The following is an 18,868-nucleotide window of genomic DNA, read 5'->3' as shown; positions in this document are numbered from 1 at the left end:
CCTGGCCTCGAACTCACAGAGATCCACCTGCCTCTGCCTCCCAAGTGCTGGGATTGAAGGCATGCACCACCACCGCCCGGCTAAGGCTCCTTTTTTTTTACACACTAAGCCCTTGAACCCCAGCTGCTGCCACCAGCCTGTGCCTAGGGATGCTTATAAAAACAGCCCACAGAAATGTGGAACATTCTAGAACATGGGACCCCTGGATAGGCGTGGCCCCTCACAGTGCTGTCTGCTCACATCGTCCATCCTGTCCACCTTGCCCTCCTCCTGATGCGGACTCACACCAGACAGTCCAGGGTTTGTGTGCAGGCACATACATATGTTCCTGAAAACCCAGTCTCCAGCACAACCCACAAATATAAACCATGTGGCCTGGGTAGGTGTGGGGCCAGGCGCAGCCTCAAACCCAGGCCCCTCTTAGACCAGAGCAAGGACTGTGAATGGTGGTTACGCAGTGACAGCCTAAACCCCATGGAAAGCCATAGAACATTTTAAATGTACCAGACTAGCAAACCAGACACGCTCAGAAGGCTTTAGCGGGGAGAGCCTGCCTGTAGAGACCATGACACAGGAAGACACAGAACTTCTCGGGTGGTCACGGGAAGTAGAGCATCCTGCCCTGACAGCAGTGCTGCAGAATTCCCTTGGCATCTCCCTTAAGTGTGGCCTGCAGGGCTCTCCAATGCAGAGACAAAACTGAGTGCCTTTTCTTTGCCACTCGCGGGGGCTTTCCCTGTGTCCTCCCGGCTCGGCTTCCGTGGAAGGCAGCATAGCTCCCGTTTTCTGCCCTGTGTGGACTGAGGCACCATGCCACGGACAAGCACAACCGGCCATGACAGCCGCATCTCAGTCGCTCCCGCTGCTGTGGCTCGGCTGGGATGGCGAAGGTGCGGAAGACACAGGCTAACTGATCAGGCGGGGGGGCAAGGCCACAAGTGTGTGAAAGTCTCCCTCAGGCTGCAGTGGGCCTGCAAAGAGACTCAACTGAAGTGAGGGCCTAGCTGCAGGGAAGCCGGAGGAACACCTGCTATCAACAGGTGGCTGAGGACACAAGAAAAGTCACCAACCCCAGGGAAGGCTGAGGGATTCCCTCTGCCTGTCGTCACAGGGCACACTCATGGCGTAAGAATTAAGAAGATCGCGTGAAGTCCTGGACACAGACACAGGCCACCTGCACAGTGCACACCACGAATCCCTGCGTGGGACAGCAGCCCAGTGAGTCCTCTCGCCTTCTAGGCCGGGAGCCATCCAGCCTTCGCAGCGCTGGGTGTCAAAGCCAGGTCTCAGCTTTCCCACCAAGCTATACCCTCAGCTGGTTGAGGGGAATCTTGACAGCTGGCCCAGGTCTCCTCCTGAGCACCCCCCCAGCTCAGTCATCATGCGAAACACCGCTTTTCCAATTCCCCAGGGCCAACGACCGCACAGCACTGCAACGCTGCATTCCACGCCATCTGGGGGCTCATGACTCCACACAGTTGATACCCACTCCTCGGATACCTTCCCTCAGCTTCACAGCATATGCACTCTTTACTCTTCTTCCTCTCCCTGACGCCCTACGGTGACCCCCTCGCCCTGGAAGTGCAACCTTGGTAAGCTCCTTGGTGCTCATGTTGATAATTCACAGATGCGTGGCCCAGGCCCCATCCCAGCGCGACTGACTTTCCAGACCTCTGATTCCTTGCTAAAAAGCCGCTGTAGGTCTAGCTCAGTGGTTCTCAACCTGTGGGTCGTGACCCCTTTGGGGTTGCATATCAGATAGCTATGACTCATGAGAGTAGCAACACTACAGTTATGAAGTAGCAATGGAAGTAGTTTTGTGTTGGGGTCACCACAACAGGAGGCACTGTATTTCAGGGTGGCAGCATGGGGAGGCTGAGATCCACTGGTCTAGGTGGTCATCCTGGACGTCGTCCCCAACTTCCCCCTTTTCATCCGCCCTCCATCACTCAGAAAATCCTGGTGACTCTCTTTAGTCTGACTTCTTCCCAGGACCACCTACCACACAGCCACCCCTTCCCCAACCACATCACCCTTCCCAAGGGATTGCCATCGCCCCCTGCTGGCCTTCCTGCTTCTGTCCTTCTCCCCTGTACTAAAGTTCTTAGTATGGGAGCCACACTCATCCTTTTAGAATATAAATCAAGCAGTGAACAACGGAGGGTTTTTTTTTTTTGAGACAGGGTCTTGCTATGTAGTCCAGGCTATCCTTGAACTCAAAATCCTCCTGCCTCTGAAATGTTGTGATTACCGGTATGTGCACTTCACCCCGCCAAGCTACAAACAATTGGAAAATGAGGTTGGTAATGCCATTTACAGTGACTTCAAAAGCATCAGCTAGAGCTGTGGGGGATGGATGGCTTTGTGGGTGAAGCTCTTGCTGTACAGTGTGAGGATCTGAGTTAGAATCCCCAGAATCCATGTAAAGCGTATACCATAGCTCAGGGAAAGCCGGTGAGCTCTGACGAGATGGAAGGCAGAGACAGGAGAAGCCCGCAGGCCAGCTAGCCAGGTGCAGACCTTGGCAAACAACCATATCTCAAACATGTAGAAGGCAAGGGCTGAGACCGAGGTTGTCCTCTGACATCCACAACTGCGCCATGGTTCAGCCATGTCCAGTACTCACACACAATGAACACACACGCACACAGCACACACAACACACACAAAGACTTTTTAAAAACATCCGATACCCAGGGACTAACCTGTCCTAGGGTGTGTAAGACTGCTATGCTGAAAGTAACACACACTACTTAGAAAAATACACCGGGGCTCCAGCATGTGGGTGAGCTGAAGCCGTATGGTTAAGGTGACCCCCCCAACGCCCCAGAGGAACCTCTGTCAAACTCCAGCAAGCTTTCTTGAAGAAGCCAACAGACTGAGTCCATGGAAAGAGAAAAACAAAAACCAAACAAAAAGCCGGGAGGTGATAGCACACGCCTTTAATCCCAGCACTCGGGAGGCAGAGGCAGGAGGATCTCTGTGAGTTTGAGGCCAGCCTGGTCTACAGAGTGAATTCCAGGACAGCCAGAGCTACACAGAGAAAGCCTGTCTCATAAAACCAAAATAATAGTAATAATAATATGAATAACAAATGGATGGATGGATGGATAGATAAATGATAGATTGATAGATGAAAAGGCAGGCAAATGATCAAATGATCTCAATGAAGAGAAGTGACATTCTTAGCTGGCCTGGTGTCAGAGCTCACCCTCAACTACATAGGGGATGCCATGGGACTGGCCTGTGGACAGAAGTCAGCATGGAACAGAGCAAGAGCCCAGACACGGTCCTACCCCCCATGTGTCACTAGTCAGTTTCCAGTCTACTGATGACTGAAGGAAACTTTCCAGTGGTGTTAGGATATCCGATTATCCTCGATGTGTATGCGTGCGTGTACGTGTGTGTGTGTGTGTGTGTGTGTGTGTGTGTGTGTGTGTGTGAACGCTGACTCTGCATACAGGACAGATTGAGAAGGGTCAGACACAGACGTGAAGTCCAGAAGACAGAGTTTCCAGAGGAAAACAAAGGATACCTTTGCCATGAGGCAGCAAATGTTTCTCAGTAAGGGGTAAGCATGAAAATCCCTGCTCTTCAAAGACTGGCCAGGCTGGAGAGATGGTGTGGGGGTAAAAGCACTGGCTGATCTTGCTGAAGACCTGGGTTCAGTTCCCAGCAACCACATAGTGGTTCATAATCACCTAGAACTCTAGTTCTAGGGGATAAGACACCTTCTTCTGGCCTCCACAGGCATTGCACACAAATACACATATAGGCAAACACTCATACATATGAAATAAATAGTTTTTAAAAGACTACACTATATGTATATAATTTTTTGTGAGAGGCTTTTTCTGTGTGACCCTGACTGGTCTGAAGCTTGCTATGTAGACCAGGCTGGCCTTGAACTCAGGGATTTGCCTGCATCTGCCTCCCAAGTGCTGGGATTAAAGGCGTGTCCTACCATACCAGTGAGTAGAAGGGCTGGAGAGATGGCTCAGTGGTTAAGGGCACTGGTTGCTCTCCCAGGGGACTTGGGTTCAATCCCCAGCACCAACATCGTGGCTCACAGCCACCTCTAACTCTGGTCCTAGGATATCTGACACCTTTCTCTGGCCTCTATGCTGACATGAAATAAAAATAAAAGAAAATGGATAGGTGCTTAGTTATGGCACCCATAAGCCGTAATATTAGCTAGCACTGCCCAATAGGAGCAGCAGCGGCATGCACACAATAGTGATAACAAGCAGCTCTCTAATTGGACCTGAGACCTGCTCAGCAACAGGAAAATCATGCCTGGTCCTGGAAACCCAGCCAACCACTCAGTGCCAGTGACACAGCTCTTGGAAGAGAGCCCACAAGCACTTTACTAACCCAGCATATCCCTAACTACACTCTAAACATTTGTCCTTTCTTCCACAGGTAAGTGTGGTCCTCACCCCTCATCAAGGAAACTTCTCTTTGCAACAGAGACCATTGCAGAAAGCACACCAATGTGGAGTCATGGAGCCCAGTACCAATGGATGTAGCTCTAAAACAATCCTGCACCTAAGATTCAAGGGACTGCATGATTGCGAGAACCAGAGGATCGGGGAGTTTGCTGTGAGATTGTGCCCCACAGTAATATCAGAAGCTACACCCACAAAGCCTCACCAACATGACTGCCTATATTTGAGCTGAACAAGGAGGACACCAGGAGACATGTCGGTGTGGGCAGGGGAAACCCACGAGGTCTCAACACTACACAAAGAACTACTTGGCCACTACTTCCTTGTGGAAGACTGCCAACTGGTAATCCAATACCAAAAGGTCAGCCATAAAAACACACATAGGAGGGGCTGGAGAGGTGGCTCAGTGGTTAAGAGTACTGGCTGCTCTTCCAGAGGACCTGAGTTCAATTCCCAGCAACCACATGGTGGCTCACAACCATTCGTAATGAGATCTGGTGCCTTCTTCTGGCCTGCAGGGATATATGCAAACAGAACACTGTATACACAATAAATAAATAAATCTTAAACACACACACACACACACACACGAGTAACATTATACAGACTGAGCAGGTCACAACTAGGAATATATATGAAAATTAATTGTGCAAATAACTAATAAGGTCATGAATGAGAAAGGAAGGAGGAGTATTTGTAAAGGTTTGGTGGGAGGGTGGGCAAGAGGGAGATGATATAATCTCAAAACTAAAAGAAATAAGTAGAAAGGAAAAGAAATCGTATGGTTAGACAATTGGGCATGGGGTGCATGTCTGGAATCTTTGCATGCAAAAGGCTAAGACGGGGAGATGGATGTGAATTAAAGGCCAGCCCGGGCTACAGAGTGAGCCACTGTTTTAAAAACCCATAAAAAGAAAAAGGCAGACAAGCTAAGACTGGGTAAAAGTGGTCCCTGCACACGTATATCTGACAGAGGCTCATGTTTTGATTATACAAAGAACTCCTATAAGCTGGACATGTTGGCGTTTTCCTGTAATCTTAGCACTTAGGAGAAAGGCAGGCAGAGGTCTGTGAGTCTGAGTTACATAGGGAGACCCTGTCTCCAAAAATGTCAACAGCAAGTACAGCCCAATAAAAACGGCAAAACACTAAACGAATGTTCTCAGGAGACCACACACAGATGTCCAGAGAGCCCATGGAAGTCACAGCCATCCAGGGCATATGAAACAAAGCCACAGTGAGGAGCATACCATAACCAAAAGAGGACAAAACAGAAGACGGTGACTGCGTTGATGCTGGCCAGGCAGCCGAGAAGCAGCGGTGCTGGCCCGTCATTGTGGGAGCTCAGAGGTCAAAATTTCTTTGGAGTTCTTCACAAAACATGGCAGCTCACAATCGTCTCTAACTCCAGTTCCAGGAGACCCAAGATCCTCACACCAATACACATGCAGGCAAAACACCAATGCTCATTAAAATAAAAACAAATAAATCATTAAAAATAAACTGGCTCAGCACTTGTTCCCTAAACACGAGGACTTGAGTTCAAATCCTTGTGTGTGTGTGTAACCCCAGAGCTAGGGGGTGGCAGAGGCAGGTTCCATGAGCATACTGTCCAGCCAGTCCTGCTTCCAGCTCAGTGAGGGACCTATCTCTAGGTGATAAGACAGAGATAGGTGGAGGAAGACACTGAAGTCATGCTCTGGCCTTTTGTGCTCACTGGCACACAACCTGCACAAAACAAGAGACTTCAGAGGAGACGGGGAGGGGAAGATGACGAGGGGAGTGGAGATGCTCAGCAGATAAGAGCATTTACTGCTCCAGGACAGGGTTGGGTTCCTAACACCCACATGGAGGCTCCTAACTGTCTATAACTCCAGGTCCAGAGGACACCCTCTCCTGGCCTCCATGGGCACTGCACAGACGTGATGCGCAGTGCATAAAATAAAATGTGAACAGTTTTTGAAGAATTACATTTCAGGTCTGGGCAGATGGCTCAGTGGTAACGTGCCTGTTGCTTAAATCTGAGGGCCTGAGCCTGGATACCCAGCGCCCACACACAAAGCTGGGCATGGTTGTATGCTCCTGCAACCCTTGTCCTGGGGGATGGAGGCAGGTGGATCCCTTGTGCTCACTAGCCGCCTAGTCAAGCTGAGCTGGTGCGCTCCAGGTTCAGTGAGAGACTGCACTTCAGAAACTAAGGTGACGTGAGACACAAGTTACTGATGTTGACCTTTGGTCCACCCACGTATGAGCACATGTGGGCATTTGCATGTACATGCACACACGCGCGCGCACACACACACACACACACACACACATACACACACACAAAGAAGTACATCGTACAACTGAAAGCAACCCAGACTGATTAGTCTCAAAATATATTCTAGAAAAGAATATTAGAGTTAAGAAAAGGAAAGGGGGGACCACACATCTGGACGGAAAAGAACAATGAAGAACTGGGTAGTCAGACTTCTATAGCAGAGCTCAGAGTTCTGGGCCAGAAGAAAAACACTCAAGACATTCCAAGGAAAGGAAGAGAGGGAAGGAAATGGGAGTGGGGAGCAAAAGAGGATGGGAGGGAGCAAAATGGTCTTTGTACTATAACAAGAATAAACGCCAGCAGCAAGGACTCAGAGAACAGTGTCCCAGGGTCCCTTCTTGTGGGAGCGGCTGGAGGGCGGTCAAAATGACCCGAGTCACAGTGCCTGGTGGGTGCTGCCAGGTCACAGCAGGAAGATGACCCAGAGACAGCTGTGACAGGTGTGACACGCTTGCTCGGAGACAGTACATCTGCTCTCAGGACACAGCCCACTGAGACTGCTCTCCAGAATGGTCCATGTGCAGTCAGCGGCAGCTGTGCCAAGGCTGCTGTGTGGGGTGTGGATGCAGCGAAGGGGGCTGCAGGACGTCTACTGCTTCACTCTCCACATGTCCACAGAGGGACCCTTGGTGGGGGACGAAGGAGACGGGTGTGATGGAGAAGCTGGTGGAAGGCTGAACTGGAAGCTCTGGGCATGTTATCCTGAGACTGATTGTGCATGTATACAGATACGTGTGTGTATACAGATGTGTGTGTATACAGATGTGATTGTATACAGATGTGTGTATACAGATGTGCTTGTATACAGATGTGTTACAGATGTGTGTGTACAGATGTGTGTATACAGATGTGATTGTATACAGATGTGTGTACAGATGTGTGTGTCCTGATGTGTGTATGTATACAGATACGTGTGTGTATACAGATGTGTGTATGTATGCAGATGTGTGTTTGTATACAGATGTGTGTGTACAGATGTGTGTATACAGATGTGTGTATGTATACAGATACGAGTGTGTATACAGATGTGTGTGTATACAGATGTGTTACAGATGTGTGTGTACAGATGTGTGTGTCCTGATGTGTGTATGTATATAGATGTGTGTATGTATACAGATATGTGTATACAGATGTGTGTATGCATGCAGATGTGTATATACAGATGTGTGTACAGATGTGTGTGTACAAAGATGTGTGTGTACAGGTGTGTGTGTGTGTACAGATGTGTGTGTATGCAGATGTGTGTGTATGCAGATGTGTGTGTACAGATGTGTGTATGTATACAGATGTGTGTGTATGCAGATGTATGTGTATGCAGATGTGTGTGTACAGATGTGTGTATGAATACAGATGTGTGTATGCAGATGTGTGTATGTATACAGATGTGTGTATGTATACAGATGTGTGTATACAGATGTGTGTGTACATATGTGTGTATTATACAGATGTGTGTGTATATAGATGTGTGTATGTATACACATGCGTGTATGTACATGCATGGAGATATGAATGTGTGACTCCCCATGTGCATGCATATAGCACAGGCCACTGAGAAAGACCAGAATCAATGATGAGTTTTGGAGCGTTCAATGTTTCCAGTGCCCACATTATGGTCTCAAAATACCACTTGCCACAAAACTTACAAACAATATCAGGACCAAAACACACCAGGTCTGTGGGGGAGAAATGGCTAAGTCCACGTCAGAACACAGATCCTGTCTGCAGGGCACAGAAGCTGGAGAGCCAGGTTTCCCTGGCTGAAGACCTTTCATGGAGATAACCATTGCTCAGGACTAAAATAGACACATGAGGCTGAAATCGCTAACACTGATGGTAGCAGAAGAAACAGCAATAATGGTGTGGGCAAAAGCATCAAGTTAGGACTGGAGTGGTTTGTGTTTGCTGCTCTTGTTAGAGTTTGGTGAGTTTCATTCCCAGCACCCACATGGGGTGGCTCACAACTCCTAACTCCAGCTCCAAGGGATCTCACACTGTTTTGTGACCTTCAAAGGCACCTGCACACATGTGGCATATACACATAAATATAGTAAAAATAAATACTTTCAAAAATCAAATTAAAACTGGAGAGGTGGCCCCAGCTTTAAGAGTACATACTGCTCTCACAGAGGACAAGAGTTCAATTCCCAGCATCCACATTGAGCAGCTCTCAAGTGCCTGTAACTCCAACTCAGGGAATCTGATGCCCTCTTCTGGCCTCTAGGGCAATTGCACTCATATGCATATACTCCCACTCAGACACACACTCCTTAATAATGACTGGGCTACCTTCAGAGGAAGATGGGGGAGGGACAGTCCGTGTTGTCTTGAGAGCTGAGAGGAGGGGAGGGCAGTGAGGTGAGGTAAAGTGCATGGTGAGTAGCCACAGAGATAGGAAGTCTATCTCTATAGAGGTTGTGATGGTTTGTATAGGAATGGCCCCATAGATCATGTTTGAATGCTTGGCCCAAAGGAAGTGGCATTATTAGTAGAGAGGGCCTTGTTGGGAGTAGGTACGGCCTTATTGCAGGAAGTGTGTCGCTGTGGAGGTCTCTAATGTTCAAGCTATACCCAGTGTGGGACACACGGTTCACTTCCTGTTGCCTGTGGATCAAGATGTAGAACTCTCAGTTCCATCTCCAGCACGCTGCCACGTCCACCATGATAATGGACTAAACCTCTGAAACTGTAAGCCCCAATGAAATGTTTTCCTTTATAAGAGTTGCTGTGGTCATAGTGTCTCTTCACAGCAATAAAATCCCTAGCTAAGACTGACATATTTAGGTAGCTATGTCCCCCAGACAACTATCATTGCTGGGGAACCCGACTGATGAGTGGCTCCACAGAGCAGGTGCTCCCCAACAGTGGGACCCAAAGCAAGCCTGGGGGAAAGGCCCACGGCCAGAAGAACACACCAAACGGAGCCAGGAACACTGCAGGGACTCCCAGGAGCTAGGGGCTCTGGGGTTCAACAGCCAAGGAAGAGAAAGCGTACAAGCCAAGGGGAGTCAGTCCGTTTTTAAAAAGAGGCCTGATAATATCGCATCGAAGGCTGGGTGAGGTGGTGCACACCTTTAATCCCAGCACTCTGGAGGCAGAGGCAGGAGGATCTCTGCGAGTTCAAGGCAGCCAGGACCATACAGAGAGACCCTGTCTTTAAAAAGAATCACATTCTGGGTCTTGGGATGGAATTTGTGGGACAATGTGACAGCTTAGACACTCATTGAGGGTGGGGGGCTGTGACTTTGGTGGCACACAGGAGGGGTCTCCCAGGGCTGGCAGACTGAGCGCTAGACCTGGGAGCTAACGCTGACACTGGGCTGGGCCATCTTATCATGGTGAGATTTACTGTATGTATTTTTAATTTTGCCATTCAAAACCAGGTTTTTAAGAAATCTAAGCCAGAGCCTGTCACTTCTTTACTCAAAGAGCACGGATTGTGACACTTTCAGAGAGCAATGGCCAACCGTGGCCCTGCCACTGACCCATCTGCTGGGTCCTGCCGCCTGCTGCAGCCTGGCCATCCCCGGGGCTTACGGAGCTCCCCCAGGCCCTCTCCAGCTCCCCTTCCTCTGCATGGCTTCCCATACGACCCCCAAACATTCCCTGCCTTGTCACTTGGAATTTACTGTGTGACACATATGGTCCCTGGCTATCCACTTGGCCTCGTCCCTCTGTGGGAGGGCGAGGTTTCTGTCTGTATCCCAGTCACCTCCAACAGGGCCCAGGATCTGTAGGGCCCTGCCCAGTTGTCACAGCCAAGCTGTTGGTGCCTGGAGAGGCAGCTCTCCTTACAGAGTGGGCCTGGGTGACACTTGTCCCTGCCCAGCCCAGGTGAACCACACGAAGCCACGCTCTAACCCCCTAGAGAACCCTACCAGGAAATATGATTATCTCCATTTTTTCGGGTAGGTAAAGTGAGGTCCAGAGTCCGAGGACACCAGAGCCAGCGGGTGGTGGAGCCAGGCTCTGAGCCTGAACTGACTTCCTGCCTTCACTTTCATGTTCTAGGCGCAAACAGAAGCACCTGCTGTGGGCAGGAGGGAACCTTCTGAGGTGGGAGCCGCTCAGGAGGAAGGGTGGCAGTTCTGGGCCGTGAGGCCAACAAGGAGCAGCCCATGACCACAGCTGCCGAGGGGCAGCTGCTCAGGGTAGCAGGGCTGGGACCCGGGAGTGCCAGAGCTGCTGGGTGTGCCAGGCATGAGGCTTTGCTGAGGCGCCTGTGTTTGCTCCTGGTGCATTGGAATGGCGGCCGCTGGAGGCATGGAGGGAGGGGCTGGGGTGGAGAGGGGCAATGCCCTGGGCCTGGTGCAGTAGACCTCTCTCTCCTCAGCTGCTCCACTCACTCTAGAATCGTGGGCAGTGATGTCTAGACCCTGACACTCAGCTTCCTCATAAAATGGGACAGAAAAGGCAGTGGCAGCTGGGCTTGCTGAGGCTTGCCTAGGCTAACTTGTCTTCCTGTTGTCGACAGCCAGAGGAGCCTAAGGGGCCGCCCCTAGATGTGGGTTTGAGTGGTCTGGCGCACTGTCTTTCTCTCTCTCTCTCTCCCCCTCTCTCTCTCTGGTGTATGCATGTACAGGTTTGTACGTGCCTGTATGTGGGGGGGTACATGTGCATGTGTGCGTACATATATGTGAAAGCTACTTAGAGACAGCTAGTGGCTTCCCCCATGGCTTACCACCTCCCTTTTTTTCAAGGCAGGGGCTCTCACTCACTCACAGCTCCCTGACTCACGAGACTTCTCGGGCAGCAGCAAGCCCCAGGGTCCTCCTGTCTTCATGCCCCGGTCCTGGGATTACAGACATGTGCTTGGGCTTTCACGAAGGTGCTCAGGATCTGGCCCGAGGCCCGGGCCTGCAGAGCGGGTACTTTACCACCTGAGACTACCTCCTTAGTCTCTGGCCCTGGCTCCTGAACTGCGACCCATCTGCTGGAGTGATTCTGGCCCCGGGGCCTGATACTCACCACCACCTCCAGATCTGAGTTCAAGTGCCGCTGAGTGTCTGACATCTGAACCAAGATCTCACCTGGAGGCAAGAGGGGCTGCAGTTAGTGTGGAGAGCCTGCTCCATCTGCCTCCCTCGTGCCAGAAGCCAACCGGGACATTGCTGGCTGGATTGGAGTTCAAGGTCCAAGTATTTCACACATGGCTTTGGCTCAGGACTTGGTAAACCTGCTCTACAGGGAGGGGTAGGGAAGAGCTGGAGGTCAGGCCTGAGAGAGGGGCTCCCAGCACTGGCCATGGGCCTGTGTTGAGGTGGGGGCTTCTAGAAAGGCTCATGTACAGAAGAAAACCCTAGTGGACCCCAGAGCATGGACCACATGGGCCCTAGAGCCGAGGAGATGATAAGAACGCAGGTAAGCCAGGTGCACGCCTTTAATTCCAGTGCTCACGAGGCAGAGGCAGGCAGTCTCTAAATTCAAGGCCAGCATGGTGTACAAAATGAGTTCCAGGACAGCCAGGGCTACACAGAGAAGCCCTGTCCTGAAAAACAAAACCAAGCAAAAAAACCACAGGCAAAGGGTCCTGGGCTGGGACAAGAGGAGGGTGCTGGGAGTGGAGGGTGGGGTGCAGAGGGCAGAACCTCACCCAGAATCTGTGATGTGGAGCTCTGCAGAGCCTGTTCCCCAATCTTCTGGATGGCGCTGAAGTACACCTCCGCCGCCTCGGACAGGGCTGCCGGGAAGGTGAGCGTTTAGGCCCAGCGCTCAATCTGTGCTACCCTGATTGTGTGGAGGGGCCCCTGAGATGTGGTGGAGAGCCCTTGGGTGATGTGTGGAGCTCGCTCCTGCCAAGACCTTCCATGTGTGTCCTGGGGGAGGGCTGCAGGCACCGGTGTGCTTGCCAAGGAGTGGGCCGTGTGCAGAGTCCCTGGGAGTACACGTGGGCCGGCGCTGAGGGTGAGCCCAGCGGCTAGTAAGGAGTGCTAAGCGTCAGCCCCAGCGATGGACGGCAGGGGCTGACGCCAGGGCAGATACTCACCATGGAAGGCCCGCAGGTAGTTGTTGCCCAGGTACACAAGATTCTCTAGTGCAGGGTTAAACTGCTCCATGATGCTCTGGACCGGAGGGCAGGGGACGCAGGCCATGGCGGTGGAAAGAAGGACAGATGGACAGAAGCACCTAGCCCTCGAAGCCCACCTTGACCGCTGAGGTCACCAGAATCCTGGCTCTGCTACAAATGCCACAGAGGCATCTAGGGGGAGCCAGTCCCAAGCCAGGAGTCGCTTGCAGACAGCCTCTGCCACACACCTGCCCCAGAGAGGCCTGCTCCCTCCCGACATGAGGAGCCTCAGAGTCACACTGGCTGAGTGCAATCACCTCTGCTGCCACCCCACTGGGCACAGCTCAGCCCACCCTGTGCCCAGGCCTCACCAGAATGGATTTCTGGGGCTGCTGCATCTCTCCTTTTTAAAAGCACCCTTTGGATCCACAATGTGGTTGGGTTACCACCCTGGGCTGCCACCAGCTGGAGAACACCCTGGGCCATGGGGCATCCCCGACACTTAGAATTGGGATTTGACTGCAATCCCAGCATCCTCTTCTCCCCTTGCCGACCTTGAACAACCTCTGTGGGCTTGGTTTTCATCTATCCGGTAGGCTGGCTATTTCCTACCTCACGTGCCAGGCGTGCGTGGGGGAAGGGTCCTGCATGTAATTCCCAAGCCCTCCTCCCCACGCCTACAGTTTAGCCCAGCCTGGGCTCCCCCTCCGTCCTGGAGCCAGCCTGGCCTCCACATGCTGCCCGTGGCCCATGAGCTCACCTTGTAGATGGCCATGGTGGACCTGTAGAACTGGTCCATTTCGGGGGCCATGGAAGGTGGCGCTGGCACTAAGGAGGCAGGCGGCTCCAGCAGGCCTTGGAATGCTGGGGTCAGTCTCTACAGGTGCCCAGTGCTCTGTTTCACAGGCAGTGGGCGGCGAGGAAGCTGTTGCTTGGGGCCTGCAGATGGAGTCCTGTCTGGAAGGAGGTAGCTGCTTAATTATTCACCAGTTGGTGGGGGGGGTGTCAATGCGATCTGGAGCGTAACCAGACCCTGTGACGCAGGCAGGCTCCTGTGAGATGCCCTTTAATTATTTACCCTCTGGGCGTGGACTGGTGGGCATTCGTGGATGGGCCACTTCCCAGGTCACCTCCTACTCTGAGCCCGTCCTTCATCTGCCTCTGTAGGGTCTGGAACACACACCCTCCTGCCGCAGCAAGCTGAGGCGCCTGGAGGTAAGCCATGTGGAGGACTTACTGTTCTCACAGGTGGCATCTCTGCTTGGGACCCTATGCCTTGAGGGGGACCCAGCCCCTGCCCCCAGCGCCGGGGATGGAACCCATGATCTCAAATATTCTGGGCAAGCACGTCACTGCTGAGTTCCCTCTCTAGTCCCAATTCCCTCCTTCCTAACGCCAGAGCAAGGACGACAGTCCCACAGAGCCGGGGCAGAAGTGTGGTCCTCTTCCCTCACCCAGCCATATGTGCAGACCTTTGCCCTGGCCAAGTCTCAAACGAGGCTCCCATCGGCTTCCCTGGCAGGTGGGCCTGGCGCTAACGCTGCCTACTCTATTGTCTGTTATATCAGGGCCAGAAGAGGGGCTGTCCTGGTCATGTCTAAGGCAGCAGGGTTGGGGACAGGACACACTTACACACACTACACAGGGGAGCTTGAGTCTAAACCGTTTATTTCACAGTTGAGGTGGACTTGAACCCATGCCCACTCTCCTCCCAGAGAAGAGTGCACGCACAGAATCGACCTTTGGGAGCTGGGAGGCTCTTAAGGTGGGGAGGCTGCAGGTGCAGAGGGGCAAAGTCGAGCAGACTGGATTTCACCTGATGATGGGGTGGAACCCCATTTCTGTAATCCCTGACTTCAGGAAGTGGGGAGAAGGGGTGGGTTTTGGTGGCTGGGGACCCTGGGAGAACCCTCTGGGCACTCTGGGCACCTTAGTGTTGATTTCACTGATATGTGGGGCAACTGACGGGCCAGCTGTCATTCACAGTCACATAAAGGGGCTGAGGGGACTCTGGGCAAAGTGCAGATGGGTCAGGAGGGGCCTTGTGGGGAGCCTGCTAGTGCTCTGAGCCCTAGTCCTCAGTGGACACAGCTGCCTGGCCCAGCTTGGCCCCCAGTGTGCTGGGTGGCCTGGCACACCGCTGCCAGCATGGCCCAGGGCTCAGGGCGACAGCAGCATTTGGACGAGCTTCTGGAACTCCTCCCGGTGCTCGTAGATGTAGACCTCCGTCTCCCAGAGGGCATTGACCAGCACCGCATCACTGACCTCGTCCAGCATGATGTCTGCTCCTAGCTGTGGGTTCAGTCTGTTGGGAGAAAGGAGGAGAGGGTCACTCAGGATGCTCAGCCTAGGTAGGGACAGGAACTTGGGCTGGGGAGGGCAGCTAGGAAAGACCACATCAAGGGTAGGTGGGTATGTGTCCATGAATCTCGTCAGGTGGGTATGTGTCCATGAATCTCGTCAGGTGGGGTGGGGGCAAGGACCTCTGTTGGTGAGATGGGTGTGGGGGGGCCTGGCGGAGTCGGGTCAGACTCAAACCTTACCTGAAGTACTGGATGCCAACCATCTCACACCAGGCCCGGGCCCGGTCCACGGCCCGGCCATCTGGATCCGTGCACTGAGGGAAAGAGTGTCCGTAAGCCCTGGCCACAGTGCCCTGCTACCCACCCTCCAAGATGCCTGGGCTCTAGCCATTCACTAGCAGAGTGATCTGAACAGGTCCAGGAGTCTGGGCCTCAGTGACTGCCTAGCTGTGCAGAATCAGCTCAGGATCTCTGAGGGCAGTGACAAGGGGCCTTGCATTCCCTACTGTAGATTTCATCCACGTGCATCCTGGCTTTCCACAGAGCTGTGTGCACAGAGATCTATAGTCAAAGAACATCTGAAACCTGGTGGGGTCTGGTCAGCCTGGAGCCTGAGTCTGGGCTGTCTCCCAGAGCTGACTGACAGGGATGGACATGGCAGTGTGTGGAGGCATCGGCCAGAGATGGAGACCTGAGGGGAAGGCCGGGGAAGGATACCAACTCACACAGTCTACCACCATCTTGCCCAGTTCCTTGGCTCCAAAAACAGTCTTGGCCAGTTCCCAGGGGTTACTGGGGCGGAAGACATCTACACAGGTTACAGGCACTTGAGGGGACCTTCCTGTCCCCAGAGAGACGACTATGGAGAGTTTCTTCACCTTGTTGCCTTGGCCCTGTGGTGAGCAGGACAAAGGCAGTCAGAGGTAGGGTCAGAGAGGCCAAAGCTGAGTGCAAGGCTGTGAGGGGCACAGACAAGGCCTTGAACAAGAGCAATCCAGATTCTAATCCAAGGTGCATGTCGGTGCTCCAGGTCTGTGCTGGGCTTGTGTGACTGCGGGAGCCAGCTGTGCACACCTGGTGGGGTGCCTTCAAGACTGCCACAGGCCCCGCGCCCCGAGTCCACAGGGCGCTCAGACGGGCACGGCTGCTGCTGGAGGTCAGGAGACTGATCAGCTCACCACAGCATGCTCGGCTCCCTCGGCGCACAGGTCTTGTCACTGTCTCCACACTGCCCCGTGCCTCAGGACAGGTTCCAAGCTCAGGAGCCCTTCCCCAGACCTTAGTCCTCTCACACAGGCCCTCCTCCTCCCGCCTCTGCAGGGGCTCCTCCAGAAAGGACACACACAGGAGAGTATCCTGCTTGTGCAGTCTCCAAGCAGGATGCAAGCTCTGCAAGGCCAGGGCGTGTCTCAGCTGGGGAGTGTCAGATGTGCAGCCTATACACTGCCCTCCCTAACGGCAGGTGCGGGCTACAGATGACAGTCGTCCCTGTGCTCCGTGTGGACGGAGCCTCAGAAGTCTACAGACACTGCCCATCAGAGAGGCCGTGCGTGCGTGGGATATGACTGCCGCCGAGTGTTTGAGCAACTGGTGAGGACATGCATCAGAGCGGTCCGCGCTCATCAGCAGTGTGGGGCGTGTCCATCTGTGACCCGAGAGGCTCTCACCTTTCGGATCATGTCCTGATTGTATTCATGGATTTCAGTCATGGCATCTAGTGTGGGGTTGTTGGCCAGCAGTCCACCATCCAGGAAGCGTCCATTGGGCCGGAAGTAGGTTGGGGCTGCCCCACTGCTCCGGGCAGCCCGCCACACCAGTTGGTCTAGGGGTGGGAAAAGACGGTGGCTCCATGACATAACACCTGTCCCTTCCCATCTCAGGGTTCAGAGGGAAGAACCAGGAAGTTACTAGAAACAGGACCCATAAGGCCTTGCTGCTGGGTCTTAGCAACTTGATGAAAGGCTGTGTGTCACTATGGACTTCAGGGGCCTCTTGAACTCTCTGAGGCCTAACAGCCTCCAGCAACACTTGTCCTTAGCCAACCGAGACCAGGGCAGTGATGTGGGTGGCGAGGGTTCCAGCACCTTGTCTGTGACTCCCCAGCCCCTCCCAGCCTCAGCGAGCCCTTCCCGGGGGCACATCAAATCCACTGACCTGCAGGCTGAGTTGGCGGCTTCAGGTTAATGTTGTGGTTGAAGCGAGGTTCCCGAATGGCCTCTGGAGCATCGTAATTGCGGAACAGGTGGAGCTCTGCGGGCTGCCGGTCAGACAGTGTCCCCGTGAGCATCACCCTGCGGGAACAACAGAGGGGAGCTGGCTCAGCCATCCATCGTCTCCTCAACAGGTCATGCCCTGGACCCTGTTCTGAGTGGGCTTCCCCCTGGCTGTCCTCACACAAGCGTCTCCTGTAGATCCGGGCAGCTTCATGAAGGGGATTGGCCAACTCTGCCCTATTTACTCACAGCTGTTTCCCTATCCAATAACCCCACTCTGGAAATTTCTGGAAATTCACCCCAGGAGGTCTCCAGGGCAGCAGACAGGCTGCACAGAGCCACCAGTGGCAGCATCCATTATTAGAACAGATGACTGGGGACAACCTCACCGTCCACTGGGGACAACCTCACGGTCCACTGGCAAGCCAGCTGTCATAGCCACGACTCCTTACTCATGGGGGGCATGACACTGAATAACAACCATGGTGGCACTTGCTGGGGTCCAAGGAGCAGGTACACAAGGAAAGTAAGGTCTGGGGCAGTGTCTTCAGCACGCTGTGAGGTGTTTAGAAACAAATCAACAGGATAACTACTCAGCTGGGTAGAGGCCAACTCTGGAAGGCCTGAGCGCAGTGAGCAGACTCCAGGACCTGGGGTGAGCTGAGGGGTGGAGAGCATCCCCCACTGTGACCTTGGACACCTTCCTTTTATGTCTTCTTTCTGTCATTTCAACAGCCATTAAAAAAGCCCCTCTTCCCACGGGGGGGGGGGGAGGCCTGGAGAAACAGCTCAGCAGTTAAGAGCATCTGCTGCTCCTTCAGAGGACATGAGTTCAATTCCAAAAACCCATAGGATGGCTCATAACCATCTATATATAACTGTAGTCCCAGGGAACTGGATGCCTCCGCTGGCCTCTGCAGGTACCATGTATGAATGCAGTACACAGACATACATGCAGGGAAACATTCACACACATACAGCAACAATAAAAAGAGAGCTCCTCCTAACCCTGCAACAAAGAATCCAGCACAGACCCTTGAAAATCAGCGTGTGTTCAGATCCTTGCACAGCGTGGTTCTGTGAGCTCCAGCTCCCACCCTGGAAAGGAAGGGCTCTCTGTAGGGCTCTCAGCACCGCGGCTGCTAGCCACCCCGTCTATCTAACTGGAGTAGCAGCACACACAGGTGTCCGTGAACGATGAGAATCCAACCAAGGTCCTCTGGAAAAGTGGCCAGCGCTCTTCACCGCTGAAACATCCCTCCAGTCTGAACGGAGCTGAGAAGATGGCTCCGTGGTCAAGAGTGCTTCCTGCTTTCACCAAGGACGAGGACAAGGCTGGTTCTCAGCGCCACGTCAGGGGGTCATAATCGCCTGCCACTCCAGCACCAGGGAACCCATGACTTCCAGTCTCTGAGGACACCCACACACACGGGCACACACAAGACAGGATAAGCGGGGGTCAAAAGTCCACCGATCTGAGGTCTAATGGAGACTATTCTATGTTGGGTTGGGACTCTGAAGGGTTACACTCCCAGGATAAATACAGACCAGACACAAACATGACATGCCCTTTTACA

General features: G+C 53.1%; 2 protein-coding genes and 1 long non-coding RNA gene across 4 annotated transcripts in view; 1 reads left to right on the top strand and 2 right to left on the bottom strand.

Annotated features, from left to right (window-relative positions):
- Positions 1-13,675, bottom strand: part of Baiap2l2 (BAR/IMD domain containing adaptor protein 2 like 2) — a 24,247-nt gene extending 10,572 nt beyond the window's left edge. Inside the window, exons 1-4 of one of the 2 annotated variants that reach the window (XM_040754152.1) lie at positions 13,536-13,675; positions 12,755-12,830; positions 12,362-12,448; positions 11,737-11,798 (exon numbers count right to left, since the gene is read on the bottom strand). In XM_040754152.1, the coding sequence (XP_040610086.1) occupies positions 11,737-11,798; positions 12,362-12,448; positions 12,755-12,830; positions 13,536-13,586 (276 nt within the window). In that variant the 5' untranslated portion in view covers positions 13,587-13,675. Of the gene's footprint in view, positions 1-11,736; positions 11,799-12,361; positions 12,449-12,754; positions 12,831-13,146; positions 13,281-13,535 lie in introns of those variants that run through there. The other variant, XM_040754153.1, reaches the window with a different exon arrangement.
- LOC121142941 lies at positions 13,640-18,868 on the top strand. Its single transcript, XR_005880102.1, has 2 exons — positions 13,640-13,742; positions 13,943-18,868. It is a non-coding gene; the product is annotated as an uncharacterized LOC121142941 (long non-coding RNA).
- The window catches only part of Pla2g6 (phospholipase A2 group VI), a 42,596-nt gene continuing 38,154 nt past the window's right edge, over positions 14,427-18,868 (bottom strand). Inside the window, 5 exon segments of the mRNA XM_040754151.1 lie at positions 14,427-15,080; positions 15,319-15,392; positions 15,804-15,971; positions 16,746-16,900; positions 17,233-17,369. Coding sequence (XP_040610085.1) covers positions 14,936-15,080; positions 15,319-15,392; positions 15,804-15,971; positions 16,746-16,900; positions 17,233-17,369 — 679 coding nt within the window. The 3' untranslated portion in view covers positions 14,427-14,935.

This window comes from Mesocricetus auratus, unplaced genomic scaffold (genome assembly GCF_017639785.1).
Source record: "Mesocricetus auratus isolate SY011 unplaced genomic scaffold, BCM_Maur_2.0 Super-Scaffold_100010, whole genome shotgun sequence".
NCBI classification, from domain to species: Eukaryota; Metazoa; Chordata; class Mammalia; order Rodentia; family Cricetidae; genus Mesocricetus; species Mesocricetus auratus.
The sequence above is the reverse complement of the archived record's forward strand: the minus strand, read 5'-3'. Positions and strand labels throughout refer to the sequence as shown.